Source organism: Rana temporaria, chromosome 11 (genome assembly GCF_905171775.1).
Source record: "Rana temporaria chromosome 11, aRanTem1.1, whole genome shotgun sequence".
In the NCBI taxonomy this organism is placed as follows: domain Eukaryota; kingdom Metazoa; phylum Chordata; class Amphibia; order Anura; family Ranidae; genus Rana; species Rana temporaria.
In genome coordinates, this window is record NC_053499.1 from 25,240,634 (window position 1) to 25,264,179 (window position 23,546).

The window sequence follows — 23,546 nt, forward strand, 5'->3', positions numbered from 1 at the left end:
GCTGAGGACGTCATCTGACGCCCACTCAGGATATTGAAACCACTTTGCCGACATCTTTTTGCGGCAAGTGGTTAAAGTACACCAATTTTGTAGATCAACATTGCTGACCTGTACTTTTTGAGGATGTTCCTTTTTACAGCTGTAAAGCCTCATGCATACTTGAGCTAAAAAATTGAGCTTTTACAGGCAATTTAACTTTTTTTTTTATTTCTGCCATTAAACACCCCTCCATGTTATCCTACAGTATATTACCAAAAGTATTGAGACGCCTGCCTATACACGCACATTAACTTTAATGGCATCCCAGTCTTAAGCCCTGTACACATGGGCCAGAATCTCGTCAGGAAAAAAACGTTTTTCCTGACCAGATTCTTGGCAAGAATCTCTTGCCGCCCGAGTGTACAGACACTCCATTCAAAAGAACTGCAGTTCTTTTGAATGGCAAGAACGCAATGACGTCATCGTGTACCACGAGCATGCGCTCCTCACATTCGATGCCGTCGCCGCCATCTTGCTGCACCCTACCTATGCCTAGGAAGCTACCGCTCATGCGTCAGTCATTTCGAGCATGCGCGGGTTTCCACGGCGACAGGTAAGTATACACACTCTCGGGTTTCTCGGCAGGAAAACACTGCTGAGAATCACGACAAGAAAATGAAGAGCAGGTTCTCTATTTATCTCGTCAAGATTTTAGGCAGTTTTCTTGACGAGAAACCTGAAAGCCTCATGTACACGCTAGGTATACTCGGAAAGAAAGCTCTGCCAGAAGTTTCCTTGCTGGTTCTTGCCGAGTAAACCGAGCGTGTGTACGAGGCTTTAGTCCGTAGGGTTCAATATTGAGTTGGCCCACCCTTTGCAGCTATACCAGCTTCAACTCTTCTTGGAAGGCTGTCCACAAGGTTTAGGAGTGTGTCTGTGGGAATGTTTGACCATTCTTCCAGAAGTGCAAATGTGAGGTCAGGCACTGATGTTGGATGTGAAGGTCTGGCTTGCAGTCTCTGCTCTAATTCATCCCAAAGATGTTCTAGCGGGTTGAGGTCAGGCCAGTCAAGTTCCTCCACCCTAAACTCGCTCATTTAAATGAAAATCCCAGTGGTAATTAAATACCAGCAAAAAATGTGTGGAGGGAAAAAAATTATAAAATTGTGTTTGGGTACCGCATTACTGCGCACTTGTCATACAAAGTGCAACAGCGATTCGAAGCTGAAAAACTGGCCTGGGCAAGACGGGGGTGTAAGTACCCAGTAAGCAAGTGGTTAAAGTGTAGGTCAGGGAAAAGTGTGTGGGGGGGGGGGGATTACATATAGTATCTCACAAAAATGAGTACACCCCTCACAATTTTTGTAAATATTTTATTATATCTTTTCATGTGACAACACTGAGAAATTTACACTTTGCTACAATGTAAAGTAGTGAGTGTAAAGCTTGAATAACCGTGTAAATTTGCTGTCACCTCCAAACATCTCGCCGCACAGCGATTAATGTCTATACCGCTGGTAACAAGTGAGTACACCCCTAAGTGAAAATGTCCAAATTGGGCCCAAAGTGTCAATATTTTGTGTGGTCACCATTATTTTCCAGCACTGCCTTAACCCTCTTGGGCACGGAGTTCACCAGAGCTTCACAGGTTGTCACCGGGTCCCTTTTCCCCCTCCTCCATGATGACATCACAGATCTGGTGAATGTTGGAGACCTTGCGCTCCTCCACCTTCCGTTTTGAGGATGTCCCACAGATGCTTAATAGGGCTGGACACATGCCTGGGTTGTCATCACCTTTACCCTTAGCAAGGCAGTGGTCACACCTTGGGGATATGTTTGGGGTCATTATCATGTTGGAATACTGCCCTGCGGCCCAATCTCTGAAGAGAGGGGGATCATGCTCTGCTTCAGTATGTCACAGTACATGTTGGCATTCATGGTTCCCTCAATGTACCATAGCTCCCCATTGCCGGTGTCTTGTCGAGCTAGTTCCCCTATCGATATGGTTCCCTGCTTGACAGACGAAGCCCACGGAAATCTCTGAACCTAATCGGCTGTACACGGCGCATGTGCGGCATCCAGGCTCATTCCTTAACATCCCCGTGCACTTGGAGGATGTTAAAAGAGCCAGGAGGCCGAGTGAGCGCAGCGAGGATGTGAGGCCGACTGGCCCCATAAAGCGAATTACACATCGCCCTGGACCTGTTGCTACAGCTGATCAGGTTTGGTGATTTCCTTTGGCTCGGATTGTGCCTGCGCAGTCAAGGGGGGAACCATACCGATAGGAGGAACCATATCGGCAGCACTCGTGCAGCCCCAGACCATGACACTACCACCCCCACCACCATGCTTGACTGTAGGCAAGACACTTTGTACTCCTCACCTGGTTGCCCCCACACACGCTTCACACCATCTGAACCAAGTCAGTTTATCTTGGTCTCATCAGACCACAGGACATGGTTCCAGTAATCCATGTCCTTAGTCTGCTTGTCGTCTGCAAACTGTTTGTGGGCTTTCTTGTGCTTCATCTTTAGAAGAGGCTTCCTTCTGGGATGAGAGCCATGCAGACCAATTTGATGCAGTGTGCGACGTATGGTCTGAGCACCTCCCCCCACCCCTTCAACCTCTGCAGCAATGCTGGTAGCACTCATATGTCTATTTTCCAAAGACAAGCTCTGTATATGACGCTGAGAACATGCACTCAACTTCTTTGGTCAACCATCTCTAGGCCTGTTCTGAGTGGAACCTGTCCTGTTAAACCGCTGTATGGTCTTGACCACCGTGCTGCAGATCAGTTTCAGGGTCTTGGTAATCTTCTTATAGCCTAGGCCATCTTTATGCAGAGCAACAATTATTTTTTTTCAGATCCTCAGAGTTCTTTGCCATGAGGTGTGATAACACCAAATTTAACACACCTGCTCCCCATTTACACCTGAGACCTTGTAACACTAACGAGTCACATGACTTTGGGGAGGGAAAATGGCTAATGGGGCCCAATTTGGGAATTTTCACTTAAAGCGGAGTTCCGGCCACAATTTCACTTTTTAAATATAAATACCCCTGTAATACACAAGCTTAATGTATTCTAGTAAAGTTAGTCTGTAAACTAAGGTCCGTTTTGTTAGGTTGTTACAGCATTTAGACACTTTATAAAATAGAAATTGACTGGGGCCATCTTAAGTGTGGGCATCATGAAGCCAAACTGTATGACTTCCTGGATTTCAGCCTTGCAGATCTCGCACATGCTCAGTGCTGCACAAGCAATGTAATAGTTTTCAGATCAGGTTTCAGCACCTGTGCTGTCCAAGTCACATGATTCTTCGAGACTGGGGAGTGCACAGACTCCTGGAAAGTTACACCCACTACATTCCCAGGAGTCTGTGCGGTGAAGCTTAAGCACCTAGGTGCAGGAAGAGGGAAGATTAACTATTCTGCCTAGCAACAACACTTTGAAGGCATCTAAAAACATTTATTTATTTTTCTTAAAGGTCTAATGACATTTTTTTAAAACTACTGATGTAATGTTATATTTATGGGTGGAACTCCACTTTAAGGGTGTACTCACTTTTTTGTTGCCAGTGGTTTAAACATTAATAATTATATACAATAAAGCGCATGTGGTAAATCCTGTAAAGGAAAAAGAGAGCCTTCTGAGCAATAAGTCCTGTAAGCTAGATGAGCTTGTACCATGAGTGACAGTTTGTTTTACCGGGCAGCCATGCAGGGGGAGCTGAAGCAACACTCCAAGTACATATGATAAAAGAAATAACAAAAAGGAAGCAGGCGCCACTAGGTGAACTGTACAGCTTTTACTCAGTGTTTGAAATAAAAGTACTCACATTAAATTAAGGAATTCAGGCATGTAGTTGTTGTCCTGCGATTCGTCCGGGTCCAACCGATAGATGTGAGTATCCTTGGGTCTCTATCACAGCGCTGGTGTTGTGCTGTGTTTGTAGGTGTAACCTTGCTGGGTCCGTACACTTGATTGTAGGGGTTGTAGGTGCACAGATGTGCCGATGGAGACGCCGGAGCGCACGTTGAAGCGCACGCTTGTGGATGCTATGGTTGCGGGGAGAAAGATGACGTCATCGCCTGGGGAGCACATTGCTGTCCCCAGGCGATGACGTCATCTTTCTCCCCGCAACCATAGCATCCACAAGCGTGCGCTTCAACGTGCGCTCCGGCGTCTCCATCGGCACATCTGTGCACCTACAACCCCTACAATCAAGTGTACGGACCCAGCAAGGTTACACCTACAAACACAGCACAACACCAGCGCTGTGATAGAGACCCAAGGATACTCACATCTATCGGTTGGACCCGGACGAATCGCAGGACAACAACTACATGCCTGAATTCCTTAATTTAATGTGAGTACTTTTATTTCAAACACTGAGTAAAAGCTGTACAGTTCACCTAGTGGCGCCTGCTTCCTTTTTGTTATTTCTTTTATCGTTTAAACATTAATGGCTGTGTGAATTATTTTGAGGGGACAGCAAATTTACACTGTTGTACAAGCTGTACACTCATTACTTTACATTGTAGCAAAGTGTTATTTCTTCAGTGTTGTCACATGAAAAGATGTAATAAAATATTTACAAAAATGTTAGGGGTGTACTCACTTTTGTGAGACACTGTATTTAGGACATCTCTACGATAGATACACATTTCTCCATGTGCAAGTACAGAAAAATACTTGATGTGCCAAAAATATAGCGTGCTTCTTCCCTTCTGTTTGATGTGACCTTATCTCATGGTGTCGGCCCTGCCCTACTCATTTGTGTTGGATTACAAAGAAAGCAAACCTTTCCACATCGTTTCCCCACCACCATGACCCCTCTGTGCGCAGGAAGAGAGCGCAGGAAGTTATCCGCTCAGATTTCTGGCAAAACTAACAGGTGTTTTTTGCACTTATTGAACAGATGGAATGAAACCCTTTCATTTTATATATTCAGAAGATCAAAGAGGGATCAAATAAAAGAAATTCATTGTTTGGATTTGCATACACTTTAAGCTGGCAATTCAACTATTCATTTTTATTATGTTTATTTTAGTTTTCAGAGAAAACATAACAAACTTTTGCTTTGCCCATGCAGGGGCTGAGCTAAATATTCACATATAAAAGCAGACACATGTAAGCATTATGGATTGTCGGAACAACAAGATTCTAACCAAAACTAATGAGGAGCAGAAATTTGAGAAAATATCCCGATAACCACCAGGCTAAGGGGCAACAGGCCCACAAAATATGTCTTCTAGGAAGAGAAAGGGAAACCTAGGAGAAGGGAGAGAAGGACCAAGGGGTAAGAGGGTACCATGAACTCAGGATTGGCGCAGGCAACAATTATAAATGACCATAACTAACCGGAGGCAGAGATGGGAAAGAATAGCTGATCCAAGGTTCCCAAATTTTAACCACTTCAGCCCCGGAAGGATTTACCCCCTTCCTGACCAGAGCACTTTTTGCGATACAGCACTGCGCCGCTTTAACTGACAATTGCGCAGTTGTGTGATGTTGCACCCAAACAAAATTGACGTCCTATTCTTTCAAATAAAGCTTTCATTTGGTGGCATTCGATCACCTCTGCGGTTTTTATTTTTTGCGCTACATATAAAATAAGGGCGACAATTTTGAAAAAAAACAATATGATTTTTTTTATTGGTTATAATAAATATCCCCCCCCCCCCAAAAAATAAAAATGTCTTCATCAATTTAGGCCGATATGTATTCTACATATTTTTGGTGAAAAAATCGCAATAAGGGTATATTGATTAGTTTGCGCAAAAGTTATCACATCTACAAAAAAGGGGATAGATTTATGGCAATAATAGTAATAATAATACAAATAATAATAATAATATATATTTTTTGTAATGGCGGCAATCTGCAAAAATATATATATACTTTTGGGACCAGTGACATTTATACAGCGATCAGTGCTATAACAATGCACTGATTCCTGTGTAAATGACATTGGCAGGGAAGGGGTTAAACACTAAGGAGCAACAAAGGGGTTAACTGTGTTCCCTCACTGTGTTCTAACTTGGGGGATGGTCTCACTGTGACATAATGAAAATGTTCCAGCTGCGGGATCTCATCTCCCATGACGGAAACGAGCGGGTGGATAGAAAGTAATGCACCCTCCATAAAGCCACGAGTGGTCCACCAGGAAAAGGAATGAGGTTGTTTTTAACCCCAGAAAAGAGGATTAGTGATCGACAGTCAGAAGGGACAAAAAAGGGGGCATCAAACTACCTGAATGCCAAACAGAATCCCACGTCTGCCAACTATGAAGCCTAATGAGGAAGACAAAGTAGGGCTTGCTAAGATGTTGAGGCACAATTTGGTAGTTCCAAGAGTTCCCACAACAGGATATCGGGTGTATGGACAGTTGTGAAATTTAGGCTGGCAAATAATTGGTTATATTGGAGATTTTCCATTTTATTTTAGTTTTTTTGGTTGCAGTTGATAAAATTGAGAATCTATCTATCTATCTATCTATCTATCTATCTATCTATCTATCTATCTATCGTTTTTTGTTTTAGTTTTTTTCAATTTTCAACCTTGCTATGCAACTATGCAGAAAGACCTGGACATTATAAAGAATGTATTTTTCAAATTGTTTATGCTCCCAGAAGCACACACTATTGCCCCCCCCCCTTACCTCTGTTCAGCTGACAGAAGAAAGCTAATCCTTGTGTAAGCTCCATATTTCACATACTACTTTACACCCAGTGGTACTGATTGTTCTCTGAGCTCCAGGAAAAGGCATGGCGCACCGGGACAGTGATGGAAGGAGGAGTATGTGCTGCTAGGGGGAAGGGGGGGGCATTGAGGCGTGGGTAAAGCACATGTTTACTTTATTGCTGTGGCACGATTTGAATGAGCCGGACATGAATCCAACAGGAGCAAAGCTGAGAGGTCCTTTGTCTTTGCCCTCCCATGTATAAGCTTGAGCACAGTGCTCTGGAAAAACATCAGGCATTTATTATATTGAGCTGTGCTGCTGACATATGGGATGGTGAAGCACTTGCCAGATCTGGAGGACAAAGAATGGGGAATGCAGCCTGTGAGCTTTGTTACAAGATGTGGTGAGGCAAAACAAACAGGTTCAAGTTATTAAATGCAGATTCTCTATATCCCGGCCTCTGTGAGACTCATGTTCTACCTTGTTACGTGATCGTTTAAGACTTACTTGAGTAGTGAAGTGATTTGTAGAGAAAAGCGTGCACCCTGTTTATAAAAGTCCTATATCTTTCATAAGCACTCAGTGTTTCCCCACCACAATGGTGGGTTATAATAAAGATGGAACAGGTCACTGGCCGGTGCCCCAGACCCCAGGGGGGCCCACAAGGATGCTAAAACAGAACTCCAGTGCTATTTATAAAGGGTGAATTTCAGCTTTGAAATCTTGACTTTTTTTCATCAGGAGGTTGTCAATGGCAATGGTTTACTGCAAAAGGTGTTTCTTCACCTGGCCTTTTGGGCTGCCTTTTTAGGTCCACAAATACCTTTTGGCAGACCTGATAGGAAGCCCATTGAAGGTGTGTACACGGCATGCTGCTAATTGCAAGACCGTGACTAATGCCCCGTACACACAATCGGAAATTCCCACAGCAAAAGTCCGATTGTGAGATTTTTTTGTGAATTCTTAATTTTATGATAAACAGGGCAGTACATTTCGGGTTACAGTCGCTAGAGATAGACATCAAGTAATGCACCAGTCATTCCATTTTTTTTTTTTTTTTTTGTAATTCCTTAAAAGAAAAGGACATAAAAACATCAATGACAAACATTCACAGGAGAAAAACGATTAAATCGGTCAAAGGCATAGGGAATGTAATCGGGTAACCGAGCTGCGGCAAAGCCTCCACCCACACAACGAGTGAGCCGAGCCCCAACCGCCGTGTTGCAGAATGTAGGACGAAATTATCCTCCAAAGAGGAGTTATTGGCCGTGTGATCTGGCCGACCGGCTCCCCAGACCACACTAAAATTACAGTGTATCGTATAAGTTAAGGGGTGGGCCCGGGCGGGCGCGCCCGAAGGGAGGGGGCGACTGTCCGCCCCCAGGTCAAAGCCCCCGCACCACGGTGGCACCAAGTGCCGATCCCCAAAACGTATCAGGGAATCTCGTCATGGTAGATTGTCTAAGTCCCTCAAGCCAGCCGGCCCTCCCGCACCAAAACCGTCACCTAGTGCTGAACAGGTGGACCGCCCTTAGACGGCCATGACAGATTGAAACCAAAACAAAACCGATGTGAGCTTTTGAACGGAATTTCCGACCGTGTGTATGCTCCATCTGACTTTTGCTGTCGGAATTTCCGCCAACAAAAGTTTGAGAGCTGGTTCTCAAATTTTCAGACGGAAAAAATTCCTATTGGAAAATCCAACGCATGCTCGGAAGCATTGAACTTCATTTTCTCGTCGTAGTGTTGTACGTCACTGCATTCTTGACGGTCGAAAGTTCAGAGAACTTTTGTGTGACAGTGTGTATGCAAGCCAAGCTTGAGTGGAATTCCATCAAAAAACATCCAAGGTTTTTTTGACCGAAAATTAGATCTTGTGTACGCGCCATTAGGGCTCTTTTACATGGGCAGTAAAACAGGAGGCTGAGCTGTGGTTTTATTGCCCCTCCGCTGCCCACCCAAATCATTAAATGAAAAATGGGTCCAAAGCCATAACCTCTCATGTGGACTGTAGAAGTGTACTTCATTCTGTGCTCCTATGACCTGAATTCAGCTGACAGTGTGCTAAAGTCTGGTGTTGGCTGACATATCAGCCAGTCCAGACTCTGAAGGAATCCCAACTTTAATGTCGAGATCCACCCAGATGCCTGATCGGCAGCTCTCAGTGCGCCATCCAGAGCCTGAGCCAGTTGCTTCTGCCCCCTGCACAACCAGTGAGCACTGGAGGGGCAGAGCAAAGCCAGTCTCTGGCTCTTTGCTCACTGAAGACCGAGAAACGAGATGCCTGATCGGCAGCTCTCAATGCGCCCTTGAGAGCCTGAGCCAGCTGTTTCTGCCCATTACACACTGAAGGTGGAGAACCGTGCGATCAGCGTTTGATCGCTCGGTTCTTGGTCTTTGAGGCGGCAGGGAACCGCATGGAACCGATGCAGCCTAGGTGAGTATTTTACAATTTTTTTTTTTTTTTTTAAGTCTTGCACCTCTCTTTTAACATTGCCAAAACAGGGTTGTACACATGCTGCCACCATGCCATTTTTAAATCGGGTTGCAGAGTTTGACAGGCATGGACACCTCCTCGCTGAAATGCAGATTTGTATAGTTCAGCTTGCTTCCCCACATCACTTTTTTTACCTTTTTACTAGGGTTGTTCTGATACAGACCATTTGCCCGAGTACTTGTACTTGGGGGGGGGGGGGGGGATGCTTCACCCGGTACCTGGACATTCAGCAGTGATCAGTGCGTGGGGGACTTGCAAGCTTCTCCCCCTGTGGCTTTCAACTGCTTTAGTGAAAGCTATACAGCAGGGATATACAATTGGCGGACCTCCAGCTGTTGCAGAACTACAAGTCCCATGAGGCATAGGCAAGACTCTGACAGCCATAAGCATGACTCGCAGAGGCATGATGGGAGTTGTAGTTCTTCAACAGCTGGAGGTCCGCTAATTGCTTATTCCTGCTATACAGGGTGATCGGTGCTTGAAACTCCCCCACTCAGATCACCGCTGACTGTCCCCTCATCCCCCTCCCATGTCCCCCTCCGTTCTGCTTCTGTCCCCCTCCAGCTTTCCTCTGAGTCCCCCTCCGTTCTGCTGTCCCTCTCCATGTCCTCCTTCCTTTTCTGTAAGAACAGAGTCAGTGATTACTGACTCTATCTAAATAACAAACTTTGTAACCTCATTTGATTACGGTGTCTCAGTTTATGAATGGAGAGGAGCCGCTGTCTCCTCTCCATTCATTTTCAGTGCAGCTGAGGCTGCAGAGAAAGGGACTGGGGTATCTCTATCCTCAGGCTTTCTGTCTCGAGGAGGAGATATCAGGGGTCTGTTAAGACCCTTGATATCTCACCAAAGCCCTCCAACATGGTAAAAAAAAAAAAAAGAATTGCAATAAATTAATTGTAAAAAATTATAATTAAAATAAAAGACGCTGTCCACCCCCCCCCCCCCTAAAAAAAAAAAGAGAAAGCATTGTAATTTTTTTTTTTAAAAATAATAAAAAAAAATTGTAAAAACACTGTCACATGACATTAAAAAAAAAAAGTATCGGTACTTGTACTTGGTCTTAAAGTGGTATCGGACAACCCTACTTGTTACAATTCAATATTTTATTCTTCAGCTGTTTTTTTCCCCAGTACAGGTGTGCATTGGTTTAGTTGCTGTGAGACAACACGTGTTCTTATGAATACTTTGATAAATGAGGCCTATGGCAGAGAAGTACTATATGACACGTGAGTGCAGTGAAAGTGCACACAATATAACTATCACGGTTCATTGCAAGGCTGCTCGGGTCCCAAACTGCCATCTCATAGTTGTGTAGGTTCATGTTTGTTCAGCTCCCACGTGTCTCGCCCCTCCTGGGTCTTTTCCAGCAGCTGTCAGGCCTGTCACCCAACACTGACTATCTTCAGCTGGGCTGCTGAGGACAACATAGATGTTGTAGGACAGGCTGTGCTTGCCAAACCAGTGCTTAGATCCTAGGTTATATGAGAACCCTCAATACCCACCTGTGTAACCTTCCCATCTATTCTTCTTCCAGCCTTGAAGATATGCTTGCTACCCCTAAAGAGATCTTGTTTCTTTGAAGAGTGTGACCTGGAGGAGGATGACCCCCCCCCCCCCCCCCAACCTCATACACACAATAGCGGTTTGAGTTACTACACACCCCACTGTGCCGCTCTGATCAAAGGGGCATTCTCTTGTTTCCAAGCTCCTTACTTTTATATCTATACCCGGCAGCCCTGACAGCAACCCTATAGGCAGATGAGCAATAGACAGTGTTGACTTACTGACCTCCTCCGAGCTAGAAAACAAGACAAGGGGAGGGATAAAGCGTTTTTCAATCACCTCTTTGTGAGCAAAGGGCTCATCAGCATTTTGCAGAATGATACATTGTCAGATCTATAGGACGCCAGGGGGTTAAATCTTTCTGCTGGCTAAAGAATTTTCGAGCCATTGTTCCCAATGCATGTATTTGTGTGTGATCAGCACATACTGCGCACACATGGTATAGGGATGATGGGAGCTTCTGTAATGAGCCATGTTCAGCAAGGCCTGCTTGTGTTATGCACTGCTATGTATTTATAAGGCTATCAATTCCACTAGCTGAAGACTACAGATAAAATATGATACACTGGGCCTCCGGCTTAATGCTTTTATACAATTCATAGCACACCTGTGACTTTCAGGGTTCATTTTATTTTACAATATGAAAAATATTGTGCATTACATACTTTGATTTGTGTGTTTTTTTTTTTGGTTTTAAAGTGGTTGTAAACCCACTTTTTTCACTTTTTATAATAAGGCTTACCTGGAGGTATAAAGAATATCTCCTAAACCTGTACGGTTTAGGAGATATTCCCCTCGCGATGCGCCACTGATTGCAGCGGCGCATGCGCAGGGGGGATCCTCGGCTGAATGGCCGGCCATGCCGGAAAGGAAATCTCCCGCGCATGCGCGGGAGTGACGTCATCGCCGCTCCAGCCAATCACAGCACTGGAGCGGCGATACCCGGAAGACACGTCGTTCCTAGGTAAGTATTTCATAATGAGCTAATATGCGGTGCATATTGGCTCATTATGGCTTTTTCCTTGCAGGTGTAGGGGAAAAAAAAAATTATGCGGGTTTACAACCGCTTTAATAATTTGAATAACTTTGTTATGTAACTTTACATTTTTTTACAAGTTTCCTCGTTTTTTGTACCCATTTTATTTAAAGGAACACTAAAGCTTTGTGTTTAAAAAATAAATAAAAATAACAAACATGTCATACTTGCCTCCACTGTGCAGTTCGTTTTGCACAGAGTGGCCCCCCGAACATCCTCTTCTGGGGTCCCACGGTGGCTCTCGCGGCTCCTTCCCGCAAGAGCTAACCCCCTCTGGGAAGCTCTCTCCCGAGGGAGTTACCTTGCAGGCGCACTCGTGTGATACACTCGGCGGCTATGGTCGCTGACTGTATCACTCGGCCCCGCCCCCGGCGCCACGTCATTGATTTGATTGACAGCAGCAGGAACCAATGGCTGCGTTGCTATCAATCACCCAATGAAGAGCCGACTTGAGCTAGGGAAAAGTAACGTGGGATCGCGCCCACAGAGTTTTGGGTAATCAAAACGGGGGGCTGGGGGGGGGGGGGGCGGTGACTGCAAGGTGTGCATAGGATGCATTAAGGTGAAAAAACACTAAGCTTTACAACCCCTTTAAGTGGATTTGGACCCCTTTCACACTGCCGCAATTTGGCGGCTGTGATTTTGCTGCAATTTCAGGGAGTGCCTGTGTAAACTTGAGGTCTATGGGCCTCAACTCGCATCAAAGTCAGACCAAGGTAGTACAGGGACTACTTTGAAGTTGCATAGATATGAATGGTACTCGGTCAGGGCCATCTTTTCCATTGGGCACGCTGGGCAGTTGCCCGGGGGCCCCGCTTGCCAGGGGGGCCCCACCGGCTGCCCAGCAACCCCAGTAAAAATTTGTGGAGAGTGATGGGTTAGAACTGCCCATGCCCAGTTTGCGGAAATCACAGAGAAGATCCGGTCCTCCATGAGTGCGGGGGTTGCTGGTGTAAGGGGGGAGTGAATGCAAAAATGTAAGAGGGCACTGATATAAAGGTTCCCCCTCCTATATTGGTGACCCCCCTTACCTTCGTGTATTCTACGGAAGGTGGTCTCTGGTCACCCCTTTACATCAGAGTCTGCAGGATTCCCCCTTACAATGCAAGGGGGAACTCAGTCTGCGGACCCTGATGTAAGTGGGAAAGAGAAAGCAGTGGACTAAGATATAAGGTGGCCTCTGGTCACCAGAGCCCCCCTCCACATCAGAGTTCCCCCCTTAGATCATGATCTGCAGCATTTCCCTTTACATAAGAGTTCCCTTTCACTGTAAGGGGGAATCCTGCAGACTCTGATGTAAGAGGAAACTCTGTGCTGGCTGGGTTATAGTAACCTGACCTTCATGTCAATGAAGACATATATTTTTTTTTTTTTACTTTTGTTTAACTTAAACACATTGCTAATAGCACTAGCTATATGTTTATAGTTTAAATACTGACATTTGCACTGTTCGGCACTGAAAACTGTAATTTTAGGTACTTTTTTTGCAGTGGCAGTAAAAAATGTGGTTCTGCCAGTAAATTTTATGATTTTTGTCAGTAAATTCTCGTGCGTGATTGTGTAGACAGGGCCCCTGTGCACTGTATTGCCCGGGGGCCTATAATGCTCTTAAGATGACACTGTACTCAGTCCCCAGTTGCACAAGTGTGAAAGGGGCCTTAAAGGTAAAGGTAAAACAAATTCCCTAAATAGCTTCCTTTACTTTCGTGTAGTCCTCCTTCACTTACCTCATCCTTCCATTTTGCTTTTAAATGTCCTTATTTCTTCTGAGAAATCCTCACTTCCTGTTCTTCTGTCTGTAACTCCACACAGTAATGCGAGGCTTTCTCGCTGGTGTGGAGAAAGCCTCTTGAGGGGGCGAGCAGGCAAGTCAGGACACTCTCTACTTTGCAGATAAAGGAGCTGTGTGTTAGTGGGTGTCCTGACACTCCTTATCGCCCCCTCCCCCCTCAAGAGGCTTTCTCCACACCAGGGAGAGCCTCGCATTACCGTGTGGAGTTAGACAGAAGAACAGGAAGTGAGGATTTCTCAGAAGAAATAAGGACATTTAAAAGCAAAATGGAAGGATGAGGTAAGTGAAGGAGAACTGCATTGCAAGGTACAGGAAGCTATTTAGGGGACCAAAAATGTACCTTTACAACCCCTTTAAAACACTCCTCCCAATTTTCTGAGATTGGAAAGAGGGACGCCTTTTTAGCACAAAGTGTGTAGGCAAAGGACACACTGCTGTTAGGCTGGGTTCACACTGCTGCGATTTGCATGCGGGTTTCCCCGCAACCAATTCGAATGACGGTAGACTATGACTGGCTTTCAATGGAAGCGGATCACACAGCTCCAGGGCGGCTGCGGAGCGCACTGGAAAAGGGTCATGCGTCTTTGGCTCAGTTTTAGGCCCGAATTCAGGCAAAGATTCAAACCTGATTCGCACCTTAAATGGTGAACACCGGACCCTCTGCTGTGACCTGTGGCTGCATCAGTGTGACCCCAGCCCTGGAACTGAGAGGAGTGTACTTGGGGCACCAGGTATCGCAGCTCAGCCCTCTGGAGATGTAGTGGGTTCATCTACAAAACGTAAAAGAGTACCTACCTGATGATCCCAGTGATGTTCCTACCCTCCCCCATTTCACCACACCAATACCAATATTAAGAGTCCCGAATTATCATAGGGACTGAAATATCCAGTCCTATTGGCTCTACCAGGGAGAGTCTTCCACTTGCCTCTCGTGAATCTTTCCCTTGCTGGCCCAGAACACTGAACCTCCCTCACTAGCAAGGAAGCGTCATCTCACTCTCCCAGCTAGCGAGGCAACATCTCCATAGAAACCATAAAAAAAAGCTGCACGAAATGCAGGCTCTTCATTGCAAAACATACTCCCAATATCTCTTTGGCAATAAGTTACACTGATGTACCTGTTTGCAGTCCTCTGGGGCATGTACATGGAGTTCTTTTTACATTTCTGGCAAAGTACCTACAGTGCCTTGAAAAAGTATTCATACCCATTGAAATTTTCCACATATTGTCATATTGCAACCAAAAACGTAAATATAGCCGGAGTAGGACTCGGCTCTTCAAAGCGCTATACGGCGCCTGCGCACAGACTAGGAGCTGACTGCGCAGGCGCCGTATAGATCCGAGTCCTATTTCGGCTATTTTCGGAACGCGTGACGCGCCATAGCCGGCCGTCAATCATGTTCCCCTCTTCATAGGAACGCCTACTCCCCGCGGGAGTCTGAAACTAAACTACAGGATTAAACTGTAAGTACAGCGCCAAAAAAATAAAGGCATACTGTAGCTGACGCTAGTATGCTGGAATGGATGGTAGACCAAGAATTTTTTTTTTTTTAGGGTGAACCCCCGCTTTAAGAAAACCCTAGTATTAAGTGCTTTTTACCACCAGGTATCGCAGCTCAGCCCTTCTATAGCAGCTTTTCAAAATACAGAGTGCAAGGATTTGGAGTTTGAATGAAAGGTTTAGTGTAGTAAAACACCTTTTTTATTCATTATATATATATATATATATATATATATATATATATATATATATATATATATATATATATATATATATATATATATATATATATATATATATATATATATATATATATAAATTACTTTTTTTTTTAAATACATCTTAAGAGAAGAAAAAATCATTTCTCCAAATGAGGGCCAGGTAGGAACTATTCATTCTTTCAGTACATACTCGCGAAGGCCATAATCTGTGAATAAGTGAATCTTGTATGAAATAAAGGGTTAGCCTTTACATATAAGGTATTTCTGTAATCAGTTGTTCAAATTCAAACATAAAAGTTAATGTTTAGTCGGAAATGTCTCCTTAGCAGACTGGCACAGCTGCCAGATCTTGCTTTCTGGTATCTCTAAATGCATTTACACAGGGACTGTGGCTACCTGCATAGCCTTTGAAATAATGTTATTGATCGTGCAGGTATTTGCTGTGCAGTGACAAGGACAACAGATTTGGGTACCAGTATGTAGAACCTGAGCAAAAAAGGTTTCCGCTGTCATTTGAATATATAAAAATTATGCCTTATAATTAAGGCAAATTTTAGTCTATTGTAACCATCGCGCTGCAGATTTAACCTAAAGCCGGTCACACGTGGATGATTTGTTGCATGCGCTGATTATACGTAAATTTTCCAACTGTCCTATTTGAGAGAAGTCTCACTAGGTGTACTTTTTCCCAAAATGGGAATGGCCATAGACAGATCTACAATGGAATGGTTTAGCTCAAAGCATATTCATGTGTTAGAATGGTTCAGTCAAAGTCCAGACCTAAATCCGATTGAGAATCTGTGGCAAGACTTGAAAATCGCTGTTCAGACGCTCTCCATCCAATCTGACAGAGCTTGAGCTATTTTGCAAAGAATGGGCAGAAATGTCCCTCCCTAGATGTGCAAAGCTGGAAGAGACATCCCCAAAAGACTTGCAGCTGTAATTGCAGTGAAAGGGAGTTCTATAAAGTATTGACTCAGGGGGGCTGAATACAAATACACGCCACACTTTTCACATATGTATTTGTAAAACAATTTGAAAAACATTTTTTTATTTTCCGTCCACTTCACAATTATGTTCCACGTTGTGTTGGTCGAAAAACCAACAAAATAAATTTTTGGTTGTAACATGACAAAATGTGGGAAATGTCAAGGGGTATGAATACTTTTTCAAGGCACTGTATGTGGCCACTTTTACATTTGATTAGTAGAATTATTGTATACTGTATTTTGTGATTGACGTGTCTTGAATAGTGGCTGTTCTTGTGGATGAGAATTCTTCCTTGATCCACCACAAGCTGCCGCTAAGCGATGTGTTTATAGAGCATGAATTATCTATTGTCTTCTCGGTGCGGAGTGTTTGTTTGCTGTGTTTTTTTTTGTTATTTGTGCGGTGTCCTTTTTTTTTTTTTTTTCAGTCTCATGATAATTTGTTGCGCTTTGTACCTCCATGTTGCTTGGAGGGGAAACGACAGTTGAACGCCTATTTTCTGTTAGGAGAAATAGTTAAGACTTGTTGGCTTGGCGCAGAGGCTTGAGTAAGACTTGGTACCTGGCATCCCGTGACCTTTTATGTTACATGTCTGCAGGTTCCTGGGATTGCTTAAACGATTCTCCTGCCCTGGCGGAGTGCCCACTCCTAATTTCAAAACACTCAGACAATGGTGCTTTTTGAAAGGCGTTCCTTTGCCTGGGGCACGGATAGCTGCACAGGGCACGTTGTACATGAAATGCTTTTATTTTTTTCTGTCCTATCTCGCAGTGCACTGCGTATCTCCGTGTCCTGAGCGACGCAGGTGTCTAGGAATTGTATTCCACAAGTACGTTTGCTGATAACCAGGTAACTCTTGAGTTTGGCAGGCAGATCTTAGGAAGGTAAGACTGAAATTCCTGTCCAAAGTACAGATCTGGCATTGAATATCTGGCTTTTGTACACTGTGTGCCAAAGCTGCTCCACTAATCTAATAACAAATGGCTATGCTCTTGCTAGTCAAAGATGAAAGTGTTCAGTCTTAAAGTGGATGTATACCCGAATTATTATTTTTTTTTTTTGGATGTATGCCCGAATTATTTATTTATTTTATGTCAGAGGCCTGGATTCACGTAGAAGCGCGCATCTTTGTGCGGGCGTAACGTATCCTATTTACATTACGCCTGCGCAACTTTGACAGGCAAGTGCCGTATTCTCAAACCAAAGTTGCGGCTGTGTAGCGTAAATAGGCCGACGTAAGCCCGCCTAATTCAAATGTGGAAGATGTGGGCGTGTGTTATGTAAATTTTATGTGACCCCACGTAAATGATGCTTTTTACGAACGGTGCATGCGCCGTCCGTGAAAGTATCCCAGTGCGCATGCTCCAAATTAACCCGCAAGAAGCCAATGCTTTCGACGTGAACGTAAATGACGCACAGCCGTATTCGCGAACGACTTACACAAACGACGTAAAACGTGAAAAATTCTACGCTGTTCCGACGTCCATACATAACATTGGTACGCCTCATATAGCTGGGGTAACTTTTTACGCCGGGAAAAGCCTAACGTAAACGGCGTATCTGTACTGCGTCGGCCGGGCGTACGTTCGTGAATTGGCGTATCTAGCTGATTTACATATTTTTAGGCGTAAATCAGCGTACATGCCCCTAGCGGCCAGCTTAAATATGCAGTTAAGATACGACGGCGTAAAAAACTTACGCTGGTCGTATCTTAGTGAAATTTTGGCGTATCGGATTCTTTGAATCGGGCGCCAAGATACGACGGCTCGGACTCAGAGTTACGACGGCGTATCTGGAGATACGCCGGCGTAACTCGTACGAGAATCCGGGCCACAATGTACAGTATAGCATTTCCTATCATCTATGCCCAGTCTTGGCACACAGAGTTAATCCAGCTCTGAGCAATCATCTTTTATTGTTCAGTGAAATAAAACGGACTTAGAGAAAAACCTTGGTCCTTTCCACCCCCTTGCTGTGAATGACCGGTTATTTACATATCTCATGCACTAGCCTGGAGACAGGCATTTTTTTTTTAATTCCCACCCCCACTCCATTTCTGAAGTCATGTGGTTACTTTTCTGGATTTTGACTGGATGTTGGTGATCATAGCAGAATTTAGTGTAAAGGATATACAGGAAAAAATGCATGTTGACAAGGGGAGTGTAGAAGTCCCACAAGAAAATAAGGACCAGGTGAATTAAAAGCAGAGCAACGGATGATTTGGTGTTCTTGCAATGTCTTTGAAGGGATAAAACATGGAAATGTGCCTGGATTGCAGAGGTTAGAGGTTACACATACTTGAAAGTAAACCTGCAACAACAACATCAATCTTTAACTACAAACTACATATATGACTGTATAGCAGGCATTTGCAGGTCTGTGTTTTTTCGCTATTAATGCAGAAAAATCTCAGCCTCTGTCCTGTTTTGGGGTTGAGCAGAGTTGAGTTTGAATGCAAAAGGTAATGTTTGTAACAACCTCCATCTACATGAACCCTAATACACAAGTGTGAAACACAAGTCTCGAAGCACACAAACTGGTGTCGGCCCTGTTCTTTTGTCTTGAACACATATATTTAACACACCAATAGGGAGCAAATAAGAGAAGTTGGGTGTTTTACGTACACTTTAAAGTGTTTTGTAACTCTAAAATGAATATGCATTCCCTTAGTAATACATTATCTGGTACATGCTACTACTACTTCCCCTCATTTAGTATCAAATACCTGGTGATTCTGGCAGTCCTATTTTTCTGTTGCAATTGGACCAAGCAAGTGGAAGTAGATCCTTGCTGGTGTGGTCGGTTTGCATCTCCTAGCTTGCTAATTGAAGCTTCAGGACACTGTGTAGACAGACTGCATGCCTGTAGTCCCATAGTCAGATTTGTTGCTGTGCACCCTGGCTCGTCTGAAGGCCCGTACACACGATCGGATTTTATGACAGTAATTGTCCGATGGATGTGTTTTGTCGGATAATCTGACCGTGTGTATGCTCCATCAGACAATTGTTGGCGGAATTAACGACAACAAATGTTGGCTGTTCATGCTCACCAACTGTCTGACAATAAATGTGTCCGTCGGACTAAAATCCAAAGTACAAACATGCATGCTCCAAACCAATGCTAACCTTAAGACAACATTAGCAGAAGTTGCCCAAAGGGTGGCGCTAAAGAGCTGAAAGACCACCTAGTACAGGGGTGCCCAACCTTTTGGTGAGGGCCACTTAAGCAACTTGGTAACTAGTCGCCAGCCACAATGAGCAGAGCGGGCAGATGACAGGTCACGGCTACTCTATAGGCCCTCCAATTCACCCAGATGGATTCTGTTTTTCGGATTGGAGGTAGGTGGGCGTAGATGGACATCTGTCGCGCTATAGAGTTGAATTGAGGTTCCCATTGGGTCGGCTGATCGTGTGAAAAGGGCCAAAGACTGCTTTCACACTGTGCTGCGGTTTAACCACACCGCAGGTGCAACGTAGTGCACCTGTGTCTATCCTGAGGGTTAGCTAAAATTTGCCATAGACTCTGCCTGTGGCAAAAGCCAGCACTGTAGAGGAAACATCGGCTTATGGTGCTCTGCAGCCACTTTCTTCCTCTACCGCCAGCTTCATTCACAACACTGATGCTGTGGTATGGTGGGTCGACAACCTGCGATGTGGGCTCGCCAACCCGCCATTCCAGAGCAGGAGGTCGCGGGCCACATCAGAGGCCTCCGTGGGCCACATCAGAGGCCTCCGCGGGCCACTGATTGGCCACCCCTGGTATAGTACGTCACTACGTTCGTGTTGGTTGAAAATGTTCTGCCGTGTGTATGCATACCAAGTTCACGGACACCGCCCTTCCACGGAAAAGTCAGATGGAGGTCCGATCGTTTGTACAAGGCTTTACTCTACTCGATTGACAGCGCGGCACCCCCAATGCTCATTCTGCTGCCCATCCTCGGGCAATGCTGATATACCACTACCCCCACCCCCCAAGGAGGAAAGCAAGGTAGTGTAGCCACATGACCACGGAAAAAAATAAGGTATATGAATGCTGTTATTTAAAACAAAATATGTATATTTTATTACAGCTATAAAGTTATTTTAAACCGTATATTGCCCTTTGCTTTCCCTGACTTCACAAATTATTTATGGTAGGCAGTTAAAGTGGAGTTCCACCCATAAATATAACATTACATCAGTAGTTTTAAAAAAATGTTATTAGTCCTTTACGAATTTTTTTTTTTTTTTTTTTTTTTTTTAGATGCCTTCAAAGTGTTGTTGCTAGGCAGAATAGTTATTCTTCCCACTTCCTGCACCTAGGTGCTTAATGCTTCCTAACCTACACCGCACAGACTCCTGGGAATGTAGTGGGTGTCACTTTCCAGGAGTCTGTGCACTCCCCAGTCTCAAAGAATCATGTGACTTGGACAGCACAGGTGCTGAAACCTGATCTGACACTGCTTGTGCAGCACTGAGCATGTGCGAGATTTGCAAGGCTGAAATCCAGGAAGTCATACAGTCTGGCTTCATGATGCACACACTTAAGATGGCCCCAGTCAATTTCTATTTTATAAAGTGTCTAAATGCTGTAACAACCTAACAAAACGGACCTTAGTTTACAGACTAACTTTACTAGAATCCATTAAGCTTGTGTATTACAGGGGCATTTATATTTAAAAAGTGAAATTGTGGCCGGAACTCCGCAGTTAAGTACTTTTCTCATCGGGTAACCCGTGTCTGTTTCTCTTCCCCTGTAGTTTCACCAGCGTGTCTCAGGGCACCCACGTCCTGTTCAGAGATTACTCCTTTGTTCAGTGCACCCCTCATAACCGGGCGTCCTTTCTACGACTCTTCTGGAGATGCTTCAGGACAATCGCTAAGAATGGAGGTAAGAAGAGGGAGACAATGGGGGGGCTGTGGGGAGGTTATTATTTATACATTGCTGGAAGATGAGATGCTTTGATGTTGCTTCCATCTGCACTGACAATCCCGCAGTGGGGGGTTCAGTAATCTAAAGCTTTGTCCGCTTAAGAGAGATTTTATGAATTCTTTATCCTATAATGAGGCAATATGGCCATCTGAAATAAACACATGATGGGAATGTCAATGGCTTGTTTACAATTCGTCAGATATGTTTTCCTTAAAGGGCCAGTAAAAAAAAATATTTTTTTAATTTTTTTGGTGAAATTGCTATGATTTATCCAAAATATAAAAGTACCTAAGATATTTTTGTACCTTTTGCCAGTTGCTTTATTAGCTTTTGTGTTCGACCAATGGATGTATCGCATTAACAGTGGGCAGCTTTTTTTAATGAGATATCTGGACAGGAAGTCACATCCGTTTCATTGCCCATGTTTTGACAGATTTGGCTACCCGTGAGATTTTTAAACTGAAGTGACGTTCCGTCGCCGCTGTCTTGCTACACCCCACACTCGTCCACCGTTTGAAGGCGGCAAGCAAACATCTTGTTGCACCCACCAGAGTCTTGCATTTCATACTTATGTAGCACTACCCTGAAGGAGCTGCTGGTTTGTTTTGGGTGGCATGTTACCTCGTGTTTCTCTGATGTCTAGGGGTGTTTGGTGAAAGTTGTAGTAACGGAATGTCTGTCTTTTTCTGTGCTCTTTATTACCCAGCCGGGTAAAAACAATAAAACTTGGTAAAGAATAGAGGTTCAGAAGAAATGAAGATGGCAGATCCAGAGGTCAGAAATATTGAAACAGTCCTGCTCCCACGTGTAATGTCTTTTTACCACTCCAGCCTGAGTGGGTATAGTGCACCTGGACAGGCTTCTCTCACCAGCCTGGCAGCCAGAATGTCACTCGAACCTTAGGGAAAGTCCCTCCTGATAAATGAACAGCGGAGATAATCCTCCTTAGCAGACTTGGCTCCTAAAACTTTGGGTAGTTTTGAATTGGGGTACCGACTGACAGGCGGCCAACATCCAGCCTTTCAGTGTCCGGTTCCCCTGGTCCCCAATGGATAGTCAGGCCCCTATCCGAACTCCAGCCTCTCTTGGCACTCCTCAGGCAGACTATCCACTGTACGGCCTCCTCCAACTGGATGGACGACCCAGGAACTTTAGGTGGGACCCAGTCGATTACTGAGTCCCCAAGCTGCAGATCAATTGCTCCGGGCCAACGTGGTCCCGAAGCCAGGATCCTTGCATTCCATGCGCAACCCCGGCACAGCTCCAAATGAGATGGTAAAACGTACCAAGCGTGGACTGACACAAGCGACAGGTCGGGTTGGATGAGCTTTGGAACTCGGCCAACCTCAGTGGTGTTGGGTAGGCTCTGGGAATAATGTAAGTTTGCGTCAGTATATCTGACAGCTTAGGGGACGCAGTCTTGGTTCCCTCGAGTATTTCATCCCAGTCTGCGTCTTCTATTGGGCCTACGTCCTGTTCCCAAGTCGTCTTGGCTTTCTGAGAGACAGCCAGTGTTCTCCTGTGCCTGATGGTGTAGTACAGGTGCGAAATAAGCTTGGAGGGATCACTCCCCAGAACACCCAGCACCGGTGGGGGTTCCGTATCTACATCCAGAGACGGCAGCTGGGTTCTGAGTGCATGACGGAGCTGCAGGTATTTAAATGGCAAGTGCTGTGGGAGTGAAAATTCCTCTCTAAGTGACTGGAACTGTTTGAATCCAGGGTTTGATAGAACTTGGTGTAAGTATATTATGCCATATCTAGCCCATGCCACCGGGTCGGGAATCCCGTGTGAGTAGCAATAAGTGACCTCAGGGGGATGGAGCAGGGGTTATTCCAACTCTGTGTGCTGCACCCAAATTTACTCTAAGCGCACAACATTTCTTTGCTACAAATTACCCCCCCGCCGGTCACCATAACTAGAGTCCCCATTGGAAGATTTTCCCTCTATTACTTTTATGGGAACAACACAGAATTTGTGATTTTCTTTTAATTTCACTTTCAGTGATAATGAACAGAACAAATGGAGAGGTTGGCTCTCCTTAACGGGGTCACAGACCGCAATAAAAACCTGGCGGTTCTAATCCGTCTCCACTCCAAAACTAAAAAAAAAAGTTTTGCCTTGAGTTATACTTTAACCACTTGAGACCCGCGGTATTGACAAAAGACGTCAACAGCGCGGTTCTCAGGTGCCAAGTGGACGTCTTTGGATGTAATTTGAAATGCATTACCCGCGCGCGCGGCGGGTAACCAATGTGCCGCCGCATCGCTGGGGACCCGATGCGTGTACCTGGCGGCCGCGATGTCCGCCGGGTACACGCGATCGTCGGGAATACAGCCGGTAACAGCAGGAACGTGGAGCTCT

At 44.8% G+C, this 23,546-nt stretch overlaps 1 protein-coding gene across 1 annotated transcript in view; it reads left to right on the top strand.

Annotated features, from left to right (window-relative positions):
* Positions 1-23,546, top strand: part of C11H11orf49 (chromosome 11 C11orf49 homolog) — a 154,940-nt gene that overhangs the window by 65,782 nt on the left and 65,612 nt on the right. Inside the window, exon 3 of the mRNA XM_040328223.1 lies at positions 21,010-21,140. Within this exon, the coding sequence (XP_040184157.1) occupies positions 21,010-21,140 (131 nt within the window). The remainder of the gene's footprint in view (positions 1-21,009; positions 21,141-23,546) is intronic.